This window comes from Anolis sagrei, chromosome 5 (assembly GCF_037176765.1).
Source record: "Anolis sagrei isolate rAnoSag1 chromosome 5, rAnoSag1.mat, whole genome shotgun sequence".
In the NCBI taxonomy this organism is placed as follows: Eukaryota; Metazoa; Chordata; class Lepidosauria; order Squamata; family Dactyloidae; genus Anolis; species Anolis sagrei.
Genome location: NC_090025.1, coordinates 192817749 through 192839427, shown reverse-complemented (window position 1 = coordinate 192839427; position 21679 = coordinate 192817749). Strand labels below are relative to the sequence as shown.

The 21679-nt window shown below is 40.8% G+C and overlaps 1 protein-coding gene across 1 annotated transcript in view; it reads right to left on the bottom strand.

Moving 5' to 3' along the window:
* Nucleotides 1-21679, bottom strand: part of EXOC4 (exocyst complex component 4) — a 579446-nt gene that overhangs the window by 501680 nt on the left and 56087 nt on the right. The window contains exons 4-5 of the mRNA XM_060776413.2: nt 4824-5008; nt 4452-4558 (exon numbers count right to left, since the gene is read on the bottom strand). Coding sequence (XP_060632396.2) covers nt 4452-4558; nt 4824-5008 — 292 coding nt within the window. The remainder of the gene's footprint in view (nt 1-4451; nt 4559-4823; nt 5009-21679) is intronic.

The following is a 21679-nucleotide window of genomic DNA, read 5'->3' as shown; positions in this document are numbered from 1 at the left end:
ACTGAAAACATAAAATCAGTATGAAACAGAAACAAAGAAGTAAAAAACGTGGAAATCCATTCTGGGAATTATTAGAGATAACCACTATAATTGTACCTGAAGTAAATGCTACATTCTTTTCACTACTCAAAAAGGTTATTATAGGCAAGGGAGGAAAAGAACAAAAAAATGATCATGGCCCAGGAAAACAGCCTAAAAAAATTGTGAGTTTTCTGTTTGGAAAAGAAGATGATGAAGAGAAACATGGGATAACAAATTGTGCACTGGGTCGCAAAAGTGAAAAGAAACTTGTCTTCTTTTCTCTAGCAGTTGGGACTACAAATGGTCATCTTTTCGAGATGTTGGTGGTACTACAGAAGGAAGGCATATTTTCTGCAGGTTTTCACAGCACAATGTCAGGATGGGATGTCTCTTCCTTATGTCATTCAGAAAGTGGCTGAGGAAGAAAGCAAAGATGTTTGGAGGAGTACTAGGTTCTGGGGTTTCTGAAAAGATGCAGGTGTTTTGGCATGTTTTCAATCTTTGGGAGGAATTCTGCATGGGTTTAGACCAATAAAATGCTTGAAAATCATGCTGATTTTTTAATAAAATGGGAGACAGGGATGATAAAATTATGTTTCAACCTAACTGAAACATCCTCATCAAAGATAATTAAACAATTTGTCCTATGGAAACACTACTCATTTTATAAAGCATTAAATATTTTTAAACTTAATATTAAAGAAGCATTATAACACACATACCTTATAAAACTATTTTATATTAATTGCATTGGTTTGCCCTTTGTATTGTGCTTTTATCTCTTTTTATTCATGTTTATTAAATATTATAACCATAAAAATAAAAACATTAACTGAAAAGTAAAATGGATACAAATCTGCCAATGACAAACTACAATGTGCAAGAACAAATATATAAACACAGAAAAAGGAGGAAGAGAAGAGAAAGAGAAGGAAAAGAAGAAAAAAGAAAGTTAAAAAAAGGAAATATGGCTTTCCACTTTTCTACTAGCGAAGTAACTTTTTAAAATTTATACTATCTACCATTGCTTTTATATACTCTTTATACATTCTTCAATTGTGAGGGAGAATTAGTTTGTGCCTTTATCTCAGAGCCTTAATTCCCTGTTTTATCTGTTGTGAGTTAAACAAATCTTCAATTAATTACACTCATAAACAACCTCCAGTCACCTCTGGTTATACTCTCTGGGCCACTCAGGCACGCAGGGAACTTCATTTGGAGCTATCATAACTAGTAGCCACTGATAAGACTTATCCTCCAAGAAAATCCATTTGAAGCAAATGCAGAATTGGCAAAAGCTAGTGTCCTTCACAGAACACATCATTAATTCATGGAATGCGTGACCACAAGGTGAGGAGATGGTCACTATCTTAACTTTATGAGGAGACAGATCTGTATGGGGAATAGCAATACTTATTTGACATGAATGCTAAATGGAATAGGAGGTATTTCTCTGAATATCAGGAGATAGAGACTAGAAGAAGGCTTTCACAATAATAACCTGGAGCTTCTCAGAGTTGGCTGGATGACAACCATTGGGAACTGGATGCTTGACCTAGCAGTCTAATGTTTTTTTTCATTTTCTAATATTTATTTATTTGTTTGTTTATTTATTTACAGCTTTTATATTCTGCCCTTCTCACTCTGCAGGGGACCGAGGGCGGATCACAGTGTACACATATATGGCAAACATTCAATGCCAATTTGACATACAACATTTACAGACATACACAGAGGCTATTTAACTTTTTCTGGCCGCCAGGGGAGCTGTCACTTTCATCGTCCATCTGCGACACTGATGAAGTACTTCTGCATTCCCTGCATGCTTTTGCTGGAGTCTTTTTATGGCCTCATAAATTAGTTAATTTAGCCTCCCCACACTTTAAGATGGTACCTAATTTTCCTACTTGACAGATGCAACTGTCTTTCAGGTTGCAAAGGTCGACAACAGGCTACACAATTGGTTGGAAACCCATTCCAACCCGGGCTCGCTTCGAACTCCTGACCTTTCGGTCAGAGTGATCTTAATGCAGCTGACACTCAGCCAGATGCGCCACAATCCCGGTGCATGGTACCTCTCATGGATCTCCCTGCAAATGGTACGTATATAAAACTAATGGTAGCTCTCATGGATCTCCCTGCAAAGAGTACATATATACAACTGAGCAGGTAATCCATCCATATTAGTGCCAGTAGAAAACATATATTAGAATCTGTGATCATCCAAGAAAGCTTTCAGGATCGACCACAGGATATACAAACTTTTCAACACGTGTAACCAATATGAGGAGAGGGAGTATAAACGGTCCTCTTTTCACAATGACAATAGGTCAGGTTACCCTTTTTTGCTTAGTCAGCTGGGGTGAGAAGGAGGGGGGTGGAGAAAGATGGCATGAAGTGAGGATAGCAAGCCAAAAGCTCCAGCACAGAAGGACTTACTGGAGCCAGGGAAATATTTATATTTTGCTAAAATGGCATACAAAGTACAACAATCTACTTAGAAAGTCTTAATTTAGCAATCCATGCAAAGTGAACTAACAGTTTTGCACATTTCATCCCTCTATTGCTATTGCATCCCTCTACTGCTGTTCGACTAAACAAGCATCAGAATGCGGTTTTTGTTTCCCCTAAAATTATGAGTGCTCCCACACTACAAATGCCAAGAGTCCTTCCAGATGAGGCTTTATTTGTCCCCCAAATAAAGTTAGGAATAAAAGATGTGGCTGATTCCATCAGCCTTAGCAAGCATAGCCAATAATCAGGGATGATGAGGAGTACATTCCAACAGCATCATTCATTTCCCATTTCTAAATTAGCCCAACATAGATATGTATAGTAAAGAGTAGAGACATCACACTGGCAACAAAGATCCGCCTAGTCAAAGCCATGGTATTCCCTGTAGTCACCTACGGATGTGAGAGCTGGACCTTAGGGAAGGCTGAGCGAAGGAAGATCGATGCTTTTGAGCTGTGGTGTTGGAGGAAAGTGCTGAGAGTGCCTTGGACTGCGAGAAGATCCAACCAGTCCATCCTCCAGGAAATAAAGCCCGACTGCTCACTGGAGGGAAAGATACTAGAGACAAAGCTGAAGTACTTTGGCCACATCATGAGGAGACAGCAAAGCCTAGAGAAGACAATGATGCTGGGGAAAGTGGAAGGCAAAAGGAAGAGGGGCCGACCAAGGGCAAGATGGATGGATGGCATCCTTGAAGTGACTGGACTGACCTTGAGGGAGCTGGGGGTGGTAACGGCCAACAGAGAGCTCTGGCGTAGGCTGGTCCATGAGGTCACGAAGAGTCGGAGACGACTGAACGAATGAACAAGATATGTATTAAGGGAGAACAATTAGTATATCTCAACAGTCTCTAGATATAGAAACTTGATGACACATCTTCCTGCCATTAATCTCCTGTACTCAAGCTAAAGGTATCTTCGTTGTTTATTTGTTCAGTCGCTTCTGATTCTTTGTGACTTCATGGATCAGCCCACAGCAAAGCTCCCTGTTGGCCATCTATCCATTTTACCCTTGGTTGGCCCCTCTTCCTTTTCCCTTCCATTTCCCCCAGCATCATTATCTTTTCCAAGATTTCCTGTCTTCTCATTATGTGGCCAAAGGACTTCATCTTTGCCTCTAATATCCTTCCCTCCAGTGAGTAGTTGGGAATTATTTCCTGAAGGATGGACAGGTTTGATTGTCTCATGGTTCAAGGCACACAGAATTTTCCTCCAATATCACAGTTCAAAAGTGTCTCTCTTCCTTTGCTCAGCCTTCCTTATGGTCCAGCTCTAGCAACCATAGGTGACTATGGGGAATACCATTGCTTTAACTATGCGGATCTTCATTGCCAGTGTGATGTCTCTTCTCTTCACTATTTTATCAAGATTGGTCATTGCTCTCTTCCCAAGAAGGAAACATCTTCTGATTTCCTGGGTGCAGTCATCTTCACACCTAGAAATACAAAGTCTGTCACTGTCTTCATGTTTTCTCCCTCTATTTGCCAGTTATTGATCAACCCAGCTTTTGCGCTTTCTTCTTTCACCTTGGTTAGAAGGCTCCTCATCTCCTCCTCGCTTTCGGCCATCAAAGTGGTATCATCTGCATATCTAAGGTTGTTAATGTTTCTTCCAGCAATTAACTCCTGCCTTGGATTAGTCAAGCCCTGCACGTCGCATGATGTCTTCTGCGTACAAGTTGATTAGGTTGGGGGAGAGTAGACAGCCCTGCCGTATTCCTTTCCCAATCTTGAACCAGTCTGTTGTTCCCTGGTCTGTTCTTACTGTTGGTACTTGGTCGTTATACAAGGTACCTATGTGCTGGAAAAATACTTCCTGGCCTCAAAACAATATGTATCTAATGGGAAATGACCATGCACAAAGATAATAACAAGAAGAAGAAATCTGTGGAAATAGCTGTACTATTTTGCCACTCACCACTGATGCTTCCTGGGGTACCAAACTGAGAAGTGTCAAGAAACTTGCGAGGAGTGGACAAGTTAGTTACATCAAGAAGAGGCCCAGGAGAGGCATCCTTCAGCGAACTGCAATGAAAAGAGATGAACATAAGATGACACTCTGCAAGCATCAAAAGTGTCCCCTGCAGGAGCCAGCAAAAGGAAGAGATGTAAATGAGATTACTGCTTTTCATAGGCATTTCAAAACTGATCCTTTGTCCGTGGATGAGCACTATGTGGCAATGATGGTCCTAAGGTGTGACTTAGTTTGCACAGCCTTTTCCCAAAATAAAATCTTCCTTGTCACAAAAATGGAGCTTTATTCAATACAGTAAAACTATTTCAAACTAACCTTACTCTCCCCTTTTCTTTGTTCCGCTGCCCAACCCTACTGGTTGATTTGATGTAAAGATGGCGGTGCAGTTCATCTATGAGGACCAAGTGCATATTCATCTTCTTACTATGAAGTTCCAGTCTCAGATCGCTCAGTCCCTCCACTTGAAGGAGGGGTCCTTCCAGGGAATCGACTGCTGATACCTATGGAGAAAATTCAAGATACATTTGAAGTGCTTCTCAAAATTCCCTTATTTCACTTAACAGATAGCTTTGTTTAGGTCAAATTATCATGAAAGCCTGATCAACCAAAGGCCACCACTTGGAAGAGGCAGAGGCAAAGGCAGTAGAGGAAAATGCATAGTTCCATTACAGATAGTGGACAAGAGGGATCCTCTGCAGGGGTCTACCATATACCATGCAGCTGACAAGTCTACATCGGGAATGCAGCACTGCCCAACATGAATCAAGAAACATGAAAGGCATTTCAGACTAATTCAACCAGAGGAGTCAGTCATAGCAGAGCACCTGATGAGCCAACCTGGACACAGCATATTATCTGAGAACATAGAAATGCTGGACCATTCTAACAACCACCATGCCAGACTATACAGAGAAGCCATTGAAATTCACAAGCATGTGGACAATTTCAACAGAAAGGAAGAGACCATGAAAATGAACAAATCTGGTACCAGGACTAAAATATTCTAAAATAAGGACAGTAAATAAAGAACAACACTCAAAAAACAGGGGAATTCCAGGCAGGAAACAATCAGGGCCAGCTAACACCTGCCAACAAAAGCAGCCAGGTTTTGAAGCTGCAAGGCCATTCAATCCTAATCAAGGTGGCCAACTGCAGCATTCACACTTGCCTCCAGCAGACAAGAGTTATTTCTCCCGCCCTGGATATTCCACAGATATATAAACCTCACCTTCCCAACAGATCTCAAACAAAAGGAGTCCCCCAGGCAGGAAGCAGCCAGGTTTTGAAGCTGCAAGGCCATTCAATCCTAATCAAGGTAGCCAACTGCAACATTCACACTTGCCTCCAGCAGACAAGAGTTATTTCTCCCTCCCTGGATATTCCACAGATATATAAACCGCACTTTCTTAGTTCCCTACAGATCTCACAACCTCCGAGGATGACTGCCATAGATGTGGGCAAAACATCAGGAGAGAATGCTTCTGGAACATGGCCATACAGCCTGGAAAACTCACAGCAACCTAGTGGACTGCTCATCATTGGATAAGAGCATTGTGGGCTTGGAATTAGTTGCATTAGGATAGTAACATCTAGATGTATTTCTGATTAATAGGCTTTCCCTTAATTCCTCCTTATTTTTTCGCTTTTCCAACGTTCTGCCGGCCTGTTATGTTGGATAAGCAAGATTCTACTGTAAGTAGAATCTTGCTGTGCCAAATCCAGATGCTGTGCCAAAAGTTATAAGCCCTGCTCTAAAGTTAAAACATTTGACAGGGAGTATTTTGTTGCAGCAAAAATAATACAGTGCCATTGTGCATACTCCATGCCAATGAAATGGGTTTTCACCCATTGCAATCTTGTGCCAATCAAAATTTGTGAGCCTTTGAGTTTCCATAGGACTCCCTGTTGTTTTTGCTGATCTGTTTTGTTCTTTCTACACGGAATCGGGAAGTCAATAAAAAGCTTGATTCCAATGAAAGGTCAAACTGGTGGCTCTCTCAACATTACATGTGACACAATGTTTAAGGTGCCTTTCCATGAGCCATGATGTAATAAAATCAGGGGCTGATAAATGCTTCAGTAATTCTGTTTAATTTTATCAGTTCATGATTCCCCTGCAGCACTAGAAATACTTCATCACAAAGCAATTAAAACAAAGGTGACCGGCAACAAAAAAGAAAGCATCGTTTTGCAGGAATTCAGTGATCATGCCTTAAGAAATGCAAGAGGTAAGCAGGGAGCATAAATAGCTTGTGGCAAATTAAACGATATTTCATTTAATAATCCAAGTCATCATTAATATGAAAAATAAACTTCATTTTGGCACATAGTTCACTGAAAGACGCAGGCTTTGCAGATGATGGACGGAGCTACAAAAGTCTAGTCTCTGAGGCATTCATCCCGGGAGTTGTTTGTTTAATAATTTAAAAAAGAGGAAATGGAGCTCAAGTCTATCCCATTATAAACAGAATTTCTTGTTAAGTTAATCAGTTGGGTGAGAAAACAATAGATCTACACATGCTCAGAAATACATTTTCTCTCTCTTTATATAACAGGAAAACTTATTCCAAAGCCAAACCTGGCATTGAAGACATATTACGAGTCAAGTCTATTTCCAACCAACTTATTATTTACAACAATAAGCCCATCGAACATATGTGAGGCTCTCTTATACTACTGAGCTGCTAGCTGATATAAAGACTAGGGATAGGCCTTATTCAGGGATCCAGTGACCTTCAAGTCCTATATTCACTTCCCAATTCAACATTTCTTGATGGTCAAACAAGAACAATGTTTCTCAACCTGGGGGTCAGGACCCTTGGGGGGGGGGGGCACGAGAGAGGTTTCAGAGGTGTTGCCAAAGACCATCAGAAAAAAACATTTCTGATAGTCTTAGGAACCCTCTTGGCAGAGAAGACTGAAGATCTCTCCACCTGTCCTTCTCTTCCTTTTTGGTGTTGGTGAACTACAACTCTCAGAATTGAAAACAGTTGCCCCCAACCCCACCAGTATTAATGTTGGCCATGTAGGTAGTGTGTCAAGTTTGGTGCAGATCCATTGTGGGAAGAGTTCAGAGTGCTCTTTGATTGTACGTTAACTATAAATCCCAGCAACTACAACTATCAAATGTCAAGGTCTATTTTCCCCAAACTCCACCAGTATTCACACCTGGGCACATTGAGTTTTCGTGCCAAGTTAGGTCCACATCCATCATTGCTTGAGTCCATAGTGCTCTCAGGATATACATGAACTACAACTCCAAAACTCAAGGTCAATGTCCACCAAACCCTTCCAGTATTTTCTTTTGGTCATGGGAGATCTGTGTGCCAAATTTGGCTCGAATTTCATCATTGGTGGAGTTCAGAATGCTCTTTAATTGTAGGTTAGCTATAAATCCCAGCAACTACAACTCTCATATGACAAAATTAACCCCTCAACCCTCCCAGTATCCAAATCTGGGTGTATTGGGTATTTGTGCCAAATTTGGTCCAGTGAATTAAAATACATCCTGCATATCAGAATACATCCTGCATATCAGAATATTTTAATTCACTGGACCAATATTTACATTACAATTCATAACAGTAGGAAAATTACAGTTATGAAGGAGCAACGAAAATAATTGTATGGTTGTGGGGTCACCACAACATGAGGAACTGGGTTAAGGGGTTGTGGCATTAGGAAGGTTGAGAAACACTAAGCTAGACCATACATTAAGGACATATGTTTGTCATATAATATGCTTTTACTCATATCCTTACTTTGCAACTGTGTGATTTACCATAATAATAATAATAATAATAATAATAATAATAATAATAACTCTATAATAGTAATAGACCTCACTACCTCTGAGGATGCTTGCCATAGATGCAGGTGAAATGTCAGGAGAAAAATTGCCTCCAGAACATGGCCATATAGCCCGGAAAAACCTACAACAACCCAATAGTAACTCTATTCTTATATCCCGCCGCTATCTCTCCGAAGGGACTTACAGGCGGCACAAAGTGCTTAAAAACAATAAAATAAATACAATAAAACAAAACAGATATGCATCAACTCAAACCAAATAAAACTGAGGTCATCAGCCAGTGGCGGAAAGCTGTTGTAAACATGGCCAAGCTGTAAACAACAGGAATGGAATAGAGTAGTCTCACTTAGCCAACCTTTGCTTATTCGATGTTGAGTCTGCATCCTGCCCAGATCCACAGCTGTTTCAATACACTATGATGTTCTGGTGCTAAATTTGTAAATACAATTATTACTACATAATGTTACCGTGTATGGACTGCTTTTTCTGTCGATTTGTTGTAAAACATGATGTTTTGGTGCTTAATTTGTAAAATCATAATGTAATTTGACGTTTAATAGGCTTTCCCTTAATTCCTCCTTATTTTTTTGCTTTTCCAACATTCTGCCGGCTTGTTATGTTGGATAAGCGAGACTCTAGTGTAAGCGCAAACTGAAACAATAGAGAGAGAGCATTGGATAAAGTGCAAGGATGTGTGACTACCTTGTGATATGTCATTAAAAAGCAGTCACATGGTTCATTTCCAAATGTGACCAATGAGCCACAAGACTCTTGGGAATTCCAGCTGAGTGGAAAATAAGGTTTATTGCAAGGAATAATAATTCCCCTTAACGCTGAAATTGAGACAGGGCCATCTTTAGATTTAGACCTTTTGGCTCAAACTAGGTTTCCGCAGATCATCGATTCCTTCAATTCATTCCTGCTTGATCCTTCTACTTGGGCTCAATTGTATTTAATGGCAATGATTCTGAGGAGCCATGAGTACAAACTCAAAGATGGTATTTACAAGGCACTTGGAAGAGCAGGAGGGGGCTCCCAAGTCTTGCACAGAAGTTATGTTTAATATTAAGACTCTTTTTCATTTTATCTATTGGCTCAAACTGGGTTTCCGCAAATCATAGATTCTCTCCATTCATTCCTACTTGATCCTTCTATTTGGGCTCAATCGTATTTAGTGGCAATGATTCTGAGGAGCCATGAGTACAAACTCAAAGATGATATTTACAAGGTACTTGGAAGAGCAGGAGGGGGCTCCCAAGTCTTGCACAGAAGTTATATTTAATATTAAGACTCTTTTTTCACTGCCTTCGCATGCAATCTGGCCCACAATGGCTTTTTCCTGGTTTTCTTTAATAGAAAAGCTACACACAAAGGCTAAACTATTATATCAACATAAAGCTCTCAAGAAAACCTTGAGAAAAAGCAAACAGAGGAGTCAATCATTTACTATAGTATTAAAAGCAGGCAGGTGAAGAAGCCAACAGAGCTTTAATTTTCTTCTTTGGTGAAAAATGCAGCCATCTTTTCCTGAAAAACTGCCCGTGTGACACTTCATATTTGCAGAGACACATGCCGGGGAGTTATGGCCTTGGTAACACCGCTCTTAGAGTGATTGAATTCTTGAGGCAAACACCATAGCCATGGTGCAATGTTAGGCAGACTTAAAGCTTCTTAAGAGTGAGAGCTACGCTTCAGCAAACCCCATTTAAACAGCCGCCCCCAGTCCTGCCACCCAACATATTTCATTCTTCATTACTACCCATTACCAAGACACTTATCTCTAATGCAAACCAGCTCTACTGAAAAAAACATTCATGGGCAAAACAGAAAAACCAAGTTCATTTCAAGAGCTGAAACTATCACACTGATGACAGCTCATCTAAATATGACCATTTCTCCAGCTTAGAACATTTCTCTCAGAAAGGCTTAAAAGCCTTGCGGTTCCATTCCTCCCAATTATCACGCTGTGAAATCATGACAGTATATGCTTTAAATGAGTTCATCAATATTTGGGAATCAGCAAGACACCACGTTTCAGTACATAATTCTACCAGTGTTACCAAAAGGAATAGGAATTGTGGGGAGGTGGTGATGAGACAATTTGAAGTCAACTGTGTGTACTGCACTTTCATCCCATGCCCTTGTTCTTTAGCTACAACTTGCATTATCCTAGCTATTATTATTATTATTATTCCAATTCCCTTCTCTTGTTTATAGTCTGCCCATGTCTTCTGAGAGTTGTCACCACAGGTTATTGGGTGTTGTTCTGAATTTTAAACTGTTGTTTTCATACGTTATATGTTTTTCCTTATTGTATTCTACGAGGGGCATTCATTAAAGATTTCCCCTGACCCAGTTCTATGTATGACATGTGTAATAATGTAAGTCTCTATAGGTCATGTGCCAATTTACAACTCAGAACTCATAACCGTCTTGATTTTAAAGGTGCTGAAGTGGTGTGAGGTTTGATAATGTACACAGTGGAATACAGAGAAGTAATCAAGTTCCTTTACTTGAAAGGCCGCACACCAAAGGAGATGAAAGAAGTTCATGGTGATGACTCCCCATCATATGATGTAGTCAAGAACTGGCATCGTCAATTCAAATGTGGTTGTACTTCAGTGGAAACACCCACTATCTGCTAACAGGTCTGCATATAACAATGAAAGGCAGCAAATGCTTAACTAAAACACATTTAGAAATATTCTGGAGCTGAATAATATTTCCCCTTTGAACAAACCTAGGAAATAGTTAAACTATTTGTCTCAGATAAAGTCTAGCAAGTGTTAAGAGTCACCTGGCTGAGAGCATCATGTAAAAACACACGGAGCAAACTTCCACAACCAAGAAGTCAGTGTTTGCCTCTCAGGGCTCTTCATTTTTCTACTCAGAGTACCCAAAATTGTTGACTGCACTGCTTATCTTGTGAATTGATGCAGACAGTGTCACAAACGGTTTAAAAACAGCAACGCTGTGCACCAGCTGTCAAAGGTATCATTCCTAAATTACAGAGGGATCCATGCTAAAATGATATCTGTATTGTGCATACCAGGAACAGAGTGAGATCACAACAGGGGGGAAAAAATCACACCATGAAAGCGAGATATAAACAAATCCAGGAGAACAGATGTGACTGGCACTCAGAGCATGCCAAGAGACAAAACCTGTAATCCTGTTGATGACATATGCAGACATTATCGCAAATTATGCTGGCATAAGGTCTTTATTGGCCATTGTGAAGGTAGTCAGCACCTTCATCCAAAAGAAAACCTGTGCTCTTCATTTACCAGTCTGCAGTAAGGCCACTCCCTTCACAGCCTTTTTTGGTGGGCATCCTACAGCTGGATTTGCAAAAAAGCAGGTAATCTCTGGGAAGCCCAGGAGGAGGACGCCAGATGCTGCTTACCTGGCTCCTTGCTATTCTCTAGTCTCCAGACAACCATGAGGGCTTTGCACAGTGTGTTGGACCTACGCAAAGCAAGTACTTTATCTACAGACACAAGTTATTGTACAGCAGGTCTGCACAACTTGGCCCCTGTACAACTTGGCCCCTTCCTCCCTACCAAATGGGAAGCCCTGCCCCTTCCCCAGCTTCATGCCATTCCTCTGGGACTGGTGCAATGGGCCTGGGCATCTCATTCGCTGGTCAGCCCTTAGCTAGTCGGGCCTTTGCTGGCCAGATAGGCATGTGAAGTTACTTGTCCACTCGCCTCTCACAACCAGCAACATTGCAGCAAGGTATCACCATCCGCAAAAGTAAATATAAGTAGAACTATATACAACAGTAGATTAAGACTGTGTGAGGGATGGAAAGAAAAGGAAGGTTTCCCATTCCTCTTCTTGTTGAACCTCCCTGACAGCATGATGAAGCAAGAAATTTGGGGAATATTCAAAACATAATTATCCACACAATTTAATCCAAGTAAACCTCTGTGTTAAACAGTTCCCATCTTAATGATCTTTGTAGAGTGTATCCTTTAAAACAAAGTCATGAGGAGAAGGTTCCGCAGATTTAAAAATGATTCCAATAAGAAATATTGGCATAACATCTCTATGACTTTTTATTTGTTGTGACAGTAAAATCTGGAGAGAGAATTTTTATTTACTTAGTGAAACATGTTACCAACTTTAAAAATACAGCACGTAGCACTTAAACTCAAATGCTTTCTGGAGTTTGTTCATTACAGACATATAGCTTTTTCTGTTTTCATTTTTCATTTCTTTTCTCCAGCGAGTTTTTCTGACCTGGAGATTCATGGTGACAAATATTGTGCCAAAAATAATATATTTACTAAGAGTACACAATGAACTCTCCTGTTGTATTTCACATAGGAAAAATCATTAAAAGAATATGCAAATATTCTCTCCTGCAAATAAATAATACATACACAAATACATAGGATATTTTTGGATCCTGTTTTGTCTATACAAAAGAAACCACTATCCAACCCTCAATTAGGAGACATTACTTGCAATATGGAGCCCTTTCAATATTATAAAGAACTAATTGTCCAGTCCTTAAATAATTATTATAATTATAATTATAATTCAAACTTATATGCCGCCACTCCCCTCGGGCTCAGAGTGGCTTACAAGAACAGGCTAAAATCTAACACAATTTAAAAATAATATAAAACAATTTAAAAACAATTTAAAAACAACAATATCAGAGATCAAAGTCCTGTTGAAACAGATATGTCTTACATGCCCTGCGGAAAGCTGATAAGTCCCGCAAGGCACGGACTTCAGGTGACAGAGTATTCTAGAGTGATGGTGCCACTCCTGTAAAGGCTCTGCATCTGGTTGTTGTTAGATGCAAGGTCTTGACACTGGGAATTTCCAATAGATCTTGATCCTCAGAACGGAGGAATCTCTGGGGTTCATAGGGGGTGAGGCGGTCCCTCAAGTACATCGGCCCCAGACTATGCAAGGCCTTAAAGGTAAATAGCATCACTTTGAAAGTGATCTGGTGCTCAATTGGTAACCAATGCAGCTGTAGTAAGATTGGTGTTATGTGGCATCTCATCGGAATTCCCGCAAGAAGCTGATAAGGGATATCTGGCAATCATAAATAACAATAGGGATATGAGAAGCAGATATGTTGGGTCTATTCAAAACCTGGATGTCAGGCTGCCTTGTTTCCTAACATGAAGGGAAAGGTATGCCATCAATGTACTAAGTAAATACATGGTTAATATAGGACAAACAAACAGGATATGAAATTATGAGAAGGCAGTTATCCAGCTTTGGATAATCTTTTATAGTGCTTATATAAGATAAATTATATATTATATTCGAGCACAGAATACACAGGCAATCATACAGCTGACCGGCCAAATCCTAAATACACACACACATAAGCAGTATACAAAGATGGAGGAATGAAGGCAACATAAAATGAAGGCCCTGAAACTGGCAGGGAAAAGTTTCCATAGAACAAAGTACAATCATTCCAGCCACTGGCTCGGCATTTAAGAGTTAAGAGTTTAAGAGTTCATAAACATATCCAGTGTTTATGAACCTTCCAACACCTTACAAAGGATAGGCTACCAAAATTGGTAAGAATACATTAACCAGAGAAGAATACACAGAGCCATTCAAGTATATGGCATCTTTAAAAATCAGTCTAGATTCTCTCACATTGTGTTGTACTCTTCTCCCCAAGAGCGCAATCGTTTCATCTCCTTTTGCAAGAGTTTCATTAGTTTACAAGGGACAAGATTAAAGCCCGTAAATCAGAACTTGAGAAACAATCAAAATAATATCAGAGATCCAGAAAATATGTTTTGGGGCTGCATTCTAGGGAAAATTGGGGTGGTTACAAATGAGACAATGTCTAATACCAGAGGCCTTAACAAATGGACCTCATAATAAAAATCTCTCTGAGGTCTTTCTGGCAGAAGATGGCTTTTCATTACATTTTTCCCTCATGAACAATGTCAGCTGCAAATCTGACACGTTCAAGACAAAATACAAGCCAGTAGTTATGATACTTCCCGGCATTCAGGGATGTCCCCATCGCATAGCAGTCGGGCTTTGTCCACCCATTTGAATACATGGGTGGTCAACAGGATTGGTTTGTTTTCCCCACAATAACAGACCACTGCAAAAATATTTTCCCTTGGATCTGAAGAATATTCAGAGGCCATTCAAGATTTTGAACTCTAAACTTGCTGCCTATAATTCTTTTTGTATTTGCCCTTGAATTTGCTGCAGCTTTTATTTAAGTCCCTCTAGTATGAATAACAATAATATTTTATGCTCTATATTTGTCACTCTAATTCTCCAGGTCAGAAAGACAAATTAGTAGAAAGAAAACAAAAGGAAACATAATATTCCTGCAATAGAAAGATTCCAGAAAGTAGTTTTACTGCCACACAACTGAATATTTGTGAAATAAGTAGCATGTTCCATCAATAAAATTAATGTACAATGTGGTAATGCGATGCCATACAATTATTTTAACAGAGGGTTAAGAAGCCTTTCAACTCCCCAAACCATTTGACTAAATGTCCATAATCTATTTGTCGGGATCCAGGCGCCTTTCAAGAGCCAGACACAAGGATAAGGTCCAAACAAAGTTAAGGCAACAAAAAGGACTCAGGGACACTTACTTTAGTGTTCCTGGCCAAAGCAAAAGGTTTCAAGCAGTTTGCAAGACAAAAACATAACTTGGTAAACAATCTAGAATAAACAAAAAGTTGAGCAAAACGCTCCAAAGTCACAAAGTTCAAGGTTTGCAAGTAAACAAGGTGGAAGAACACAAAGCCGTAGTCCAGAAACAGTCTGAAGTCAAAGATATTAAGAGTCCAAAAAGCAGCGTCGGTGTCCAGGCAATCCGAAGTCAAAAGAGGGGAAGTCAGCATTTACAGGAATCCAAAGCCAGTCAATAAACAGAGAAAGCAGCAACCTGTAGTTCCAGGACCCAACAAGAGAAACGGCAGCAACAAAGACCCAGACACGAATCCAACACTTTGCCTACTGCAAAGTCCCATTACTCCAATGCCTACATTTATCCTACAACTCATTATCTGTTGATGAACTGTCCTCTGCCCTTTCCTCATCGCTATCAGCTGCTCTAGCCTCCACAGCTGAACTCCAACGCCCCTCTCGCCAGCTTTTCCATCTCTTATCAAGACTTAGGTCTCCCCATGTATCACCAGATTGCCAGTCCCCAGAAAACCCCTCAAAAGTGTCGCTGGACGTAGGTTGTGTACACACATCTCTAACTTCTTGCACACGAGTCCAATCCAACCCATCCTCCTCCTCGTCACTACTCCCACACCCATCACTTCCAGTGAAGCCCATAAAATATTATTCAGTTGGAGCAGCAAGTATATCACGGATCCGTTTCCTCTGACGCTCTTCGTCAGACTCTGCTCCCGAGTAATCTGTTTTACACCCCTGCTTTCATCTCCTTCCTCTTCCATTTCTCCTTCTGAGAAACCCTCAAATGAGTCATCGTCTGTAGGAGACATGAATATCTCCCTAACTCTCTTTCTTTGTTGCTCCTCATCCAAACTCTGAGCACCTCTCTTTCCTCCTCTACTACTCTTATCATCAGTGGTGACATTACTAGAACACTCAACTACAACACTATTAGCATTCCCAATGCTTGTTAAGGCTACTGGGAGTTGAGGTCCAGCACATATGGGCAGTCATTGATTTTCTATTCTATCATTACATGGAGAGAAAGTTTGTTTTCTTTTGGGGGACAATGTTGCAATGTACATTAAATCTATTTCTGAAATCTCCCGTAGATGTACCTCAGTTAAAAGGATAGCTGGTCTCACTTCATACCCATGAAAATAAACAAAGAACACATTTTGAATAAATAACCCTGTTGTTGTCCGAAATCTTGGGGTCGGTCTTGGCGTGCCAGCTCCAATGCTTCCCAATCATGACACAGAAATGAGGGCAGACTCACAGGTTTATTGCTTAATGGCCAAGTTCACAGACTTTGACATTTTATAGCCATTGGTAAACTAGAAACATTGCTTTGTATTGTCGAAGGCTTTCATGGCTGGAATCACTGGGTTGTTGTAGGTTTTTTTCGGGCTATATGGCCATGTTCTAGAGGCATTCTCTCCTGACATTTCGCCTGCATCTATGGCAAGCATCCTCAGAGGTAGTGAGGCCCTCACTACCTCTGAAGATGCTTGCCATAGATGCAAGCGAAACGTTAGGAGAGAATGCCTCTTGAACATGGCCATATAGCCCGAAAAAACCTACAACCCAAACACTACTTTGATTGGTACAAATTACAATCTGCAGTTTCAGTGCTTCAGTGTGAAGAGAAACTTAATCAAGGACTTCATCCCATGCAATCTTCTCTTTGTTGCTCTATGCTGCTGAAACAAGAGTCCTATGGAGACTATCCTATGACATAAAGACACTTCTGATGGTTGCCCATGGGACTCCATTGCAGCAGAGCAGAGAAATGGAGGAAAGAATGTGTTTTCAGGAGTCTGGTGTTAACCAACTCCCAACGAGAGAAAACAGAGAGAAGTCTTATAAAAGTGTGGAAAGGTGGATAAAGGATGTGTGGCGACTGACTGTTGCCATCATAAAAGACGGAAAGGCATGGGACCTCGATGGAAGGGAAGGAAAGAAGACTCTGCTTTCTCCACTTACCCTCCCTCCACGTGATAAGGTCCTATGTCTTACTTTAGAAGAATCTTGTGTCCATCTTCTGTATTCACATCAACCCCTTTCCGCCAATAAGGGGCTTCTTGGATAGGGAAGCAATCACTCCGAGGAACAACGGTCACCGATTGCTACTGGAGTTGGGGAGGGGCCACCACAGAGAAGGCCCTGATATGGAAGTGGAGAAAAAGGAGAAGTTGGCAGTACTACTTGGTGTGGCTTTTTTCCCGCTTCCGAAGCTGAGCAGGGCAACATTTACCAGAACCCACACTTTTTGACGTCCCAGTTTTGGATAACACTGTTAGTTTGTGAATTTTACTCATCCCATATCAACAATTAGTTTTATAAGAAAACATGCCTCTAAAAAAGATATGGGATGGCTTTTTTGTTTTCACGGTCACAGTTTGCAAAATGTAGTCTCTCTTACTCCTCAGTAGCCAAATGGAGCATGCCTACATTACAGCTAATACCAACTGCATCTCTCTCCTCCAAATTGCCTCCATCCTATTCCCACCAGTAAGTCCCTATAGCAATAGTAGCTATTTCTAAATTTTGACAGCCAATGGACATTTAAAGGCAGAATATTACATTACACCTATCTTATAAAGAATCTCAGCTTGGGCAACTTAAGTGAGGAAATGCTATAGGTGGTAGCAACTCTTCTACATAGCTTCACCTTTGCCTTGTTTCACATCATCTTGGTGATTGTGACCACTTCTATACCAAACTCTGTGAATCAAATTGGATGAATAGCATAAAAACCTGGGGATGATGTCAGTTACCACTATTCCAGCACCTTCATTTACCACCCATTTTATTTAATAAACCTTCATCATCTTAAATGAATGGCCGTTATTAGTTGAGCTAACAGGCAACCGGTAATGCTCCAGAGAGATATCAGTGCTTGTAGATGCATTAACGGAAAGAGGAGAGAGGTCAAGCACGCGTCAATGCAAATGAGGTACTGGGGAGGTGCTAACAGTTTAATGCAAACGAACGCCTCAGATAATGGAATTTACAAGATTAAAAGGAAAGAGATGAAGTTATTGATAAGTATATTAAAGAGGGAAGAAGTGATAAGATGTTACAAAGGGTTGATAGGGGAGAACTCCATTGAGGCATTCCTGCTTTCAAAATATCTTTACATCTCAGTGATGAAATTAACAAAATAAAACTTGAAGAGGATTAGAAAATGGGATTAGAAGCAATAATGAAAAAGCTGGCTGAGTATAATACTGAGCACTTCTGAGATACATTTTGTTGCACCACCCTCAGAAGCAGTCTCTTGCTGTTCATCATTTGAACATTTAGAGGATCTCATTAAGAACTATTTCCATTCAGCATATGGGGGAAAGCTATGTAAAGACACATTTCCATTAAAAAAGCAGCAAAAGCATTGTGTGAGAAAGGGAGGGAGAGAAATACAAGGACTATTCCCAAATTCCTTATTCATCCTCTGGCATCTTAACTCTCAGACCTACCACAATCCATTCTTCAAACTGCTAAGAAGGAATACTACTTTCACATAATTTGCACAACAGGACAGACCAAAGAAAGAGAACAACTCTGGGTAAGGACTATATGTGAATGAGTATCTGGTTGAGGATTTGCTACCATTCCGAAGTGCCAAAGGCACAAATCATGAGATAAGGTAAAGGTAAAGGTCTTCTCCTAACATGAAGTCCAGTCGTGTCCAACTCTGGGGGTTGATGCTTATCTCCCTTTCTCAGTAGAAGAGCCACCGTTGTCTGTAGACAACTTCAAGGTCATATGGCCGGCATGACTACATGGAGCGCCGTTACCTTCCTTCTAGAGCGGTACCTATTGATCTACTCACATTTGCATGTTTTTGAACTGCTAGGTTGGCAGAAGCTGGGGCTGACAGCGAAAGCTCACGCTGCTCCCCGGATTCGAACCTGCGACCTTTCGGTCAACAAGCTCAGCAGCTCAGTGATTTAACCCACTGCGCCACCGGAGATGATGATGATGATGATGATGATAATAATAATAATAATAATAATCTTTATTTATACCCTGCCACCATCTCCCCAATGGGGACTCGGAGCGGCTTACATGGGGCCAAGCCCGGGCAACATGTTACAGCAAAATAAAACCAGAAGATAAACAGCAAGCATCATGATCAAAATTACATAGAAGAAGAAAAAAGTATAAACACAGTAACAAAATAACATTCCAATAAACACAAAGATAGCCTTTGTTATTCAAGAGACAATAGTGCAACACCAAGTTTTCTTAAACTGAGTTGACCTCATGCTGTTTCATGAGTGTACATTCAAATTACAACCCTGCATTTGTCTTTCACCAAATCTCATACCAAGTGAAGAACAAGGGGTGGATGCCCAGCCAGAAGTCAAGAACCTATCTGAGGAGCAGCCCAGAACACATGTCCCCTTGAGAAAGGAGAAAAAAAAATCACTAATGTCCAAGTAGACAAATCACAAAAGCAGTATGTGATCCTCCAGTAGTCCATGGAGTGCCTAGTTGGTCATACTGACATAACTCCCCTAATCCTTGCTGTTGATATACAATTTTTTAAATCATCCAAGTAAACTGCATTAGAACCCTACTGGATGACACCAAAAGTCACGACTATAAAATGAAAGCCTTCATCGTGTGCTCCCCGATACTAGAGCTGACATATATCCATCCTACTAAGAGCCTTTGGTGGCCTCATTCTCCACAAATATATTCAATCCCCATTCAACTAATTTCTCTACGTGGCCAATGCTGCCATTTTTATCAACAGTGGGGCAAACATGTTTTATTTCCATCTCTAGGTTGTTGCTAATGTTTCCAATATTCTTCTATGAGGGATGCTGTTTGCAACTCTCGGTGACTCATTCTTGGAATGCTAAACTATGACTTCAGTGACTCTGGACCGTGCTCTTATCTACAAGAAGCATTGCCTGAACATCAAGCAAAAAGTGGGTGCTAGAAACAATATCATACGAAAGCTGACTGGCACAACTTGGGGATCACAACCAGATACAATGAAGACATCTGCCCTTGCGCTGTGCTACTCTGCTGCTGAGTATGCATGCCCAGTGTGGAACACATCTCACCACACTAAAACAGTGGATGTGGCTCTTAATGAGACATGCCGCATTATCACGGGGTGTCTGTGTCCTACACCACTGGAGAAATTACACTGTCTAGCCGGTATTGCACCACCTGACATCCGCCGGGAAGTGGCAACCAATAGTGAAAGGACCAAGGCAGAGACATCTCCAGCTCATCCCCTGTTTGGGTATCAGCCAGCACGCCAACGACTTAAATCCAGACAAAGTTTTCTAAGATCTACAGAAACACTCGCTGGAACGCCTCAGCAAGTGAGAGTCCAAAAGTGGAAGGCTCAAACCCAGAACCTCAACCAATGGCTGATACCAAATGAGAAACTCCCCCCTGGGCACACAGAGGACTGGGCGACTTGGAAGGCGCTGAACAGACTGCGCTCTGGCACCACGAGATGCAGAGCCAACCTTCAAAAATGGGGCTACAAAGTGGAATCCCCGACATGCGAGTGCGGAGAGGAGCAAACCACTGACCACCTGCTGCAATGCAGCCTGAGCCCTGCCACATGCACAAGGGAGGACCTCCTTGCGGCAACACCAGAAGCACTCCAAGTGGCCAGATACTGGTCAAAGGACATTTAATCAACTATCAAACTCACACATTTTGTATTTTCTCTGTTTGTTTGCTTTGTTCTGTTAGAAATGTAATATAACTGACTGGCTGCCCTGACACGAGAAATAAATACTTCAGTGCATCTGAAATGATGCACTGAAAAAAAATAAGAAAACATAAATCTAAGAGCCAAGTAATATTTGCACAGTTTCCCAAACACTTTTTTGTCCTCTATCATGACCTCGTCCTCTTACCTTTTCTTTCTAGGCCGTCGCTGTGATGATGTGCAAATGTACATAAACACCCATCCACACAATGCCCATGTGTCCCGTATCCTTTCTCCACTTAAATCTAGACATCAAAACTGACAAAACGTATCAGCGCTAATGGATAACGTAAATCCCACTCAATAATAAGCCAGCAGTGGCAAGGGTCAGATGCTTACTGATGACAGCATGTCAAATAAAAATAGAATAATGCTGCCAAAGTCAGATCCACTTTTTCTCTCTCTGAAGACAGACACTGTTAGTCACTGATTGAGGAAGATTACAGCCTGTTCTTCAAATGCACATGTCTTCCTGACAAACCAATGCCATTTTACATAGCTAAGAAGAGAAATTCACTGGGGAAGCAAACCTGGATCTGTTGTTTTGGCTACCAACAGAGACCAATTAATAGAACAAAACATGTGAATGTTAATCACACAATGCTGTTGATGTCATGAAGTTTCAAGCTGAGTCTACCATATAGTGTCCTTGTCAAAATGTCTTTAGAAAAGGTATGCTATTGTCTTCTGCTTGGTTTGAACGAGTGTGACTTTCTCAAGGTCATTCTATTTGTTTCTATGGCTGAGTTAGGATACAAAATCTGGGTTCCAGGTTTTAGTCTCACACTGCTTCATAATTAATTATTATTTCATAATAATCCTTTCTTACGTATCCTACCTTGTTGTGCATCACCTTGAGGATTCTTTCATAGCAACAGTCTTGTGTTTGTTGTTCATTCATTCAGTCGTTTCCGACTCTTCGTGACCTCATGGACCAGCCCATGCCAGAGCTCCCTGTCAGCC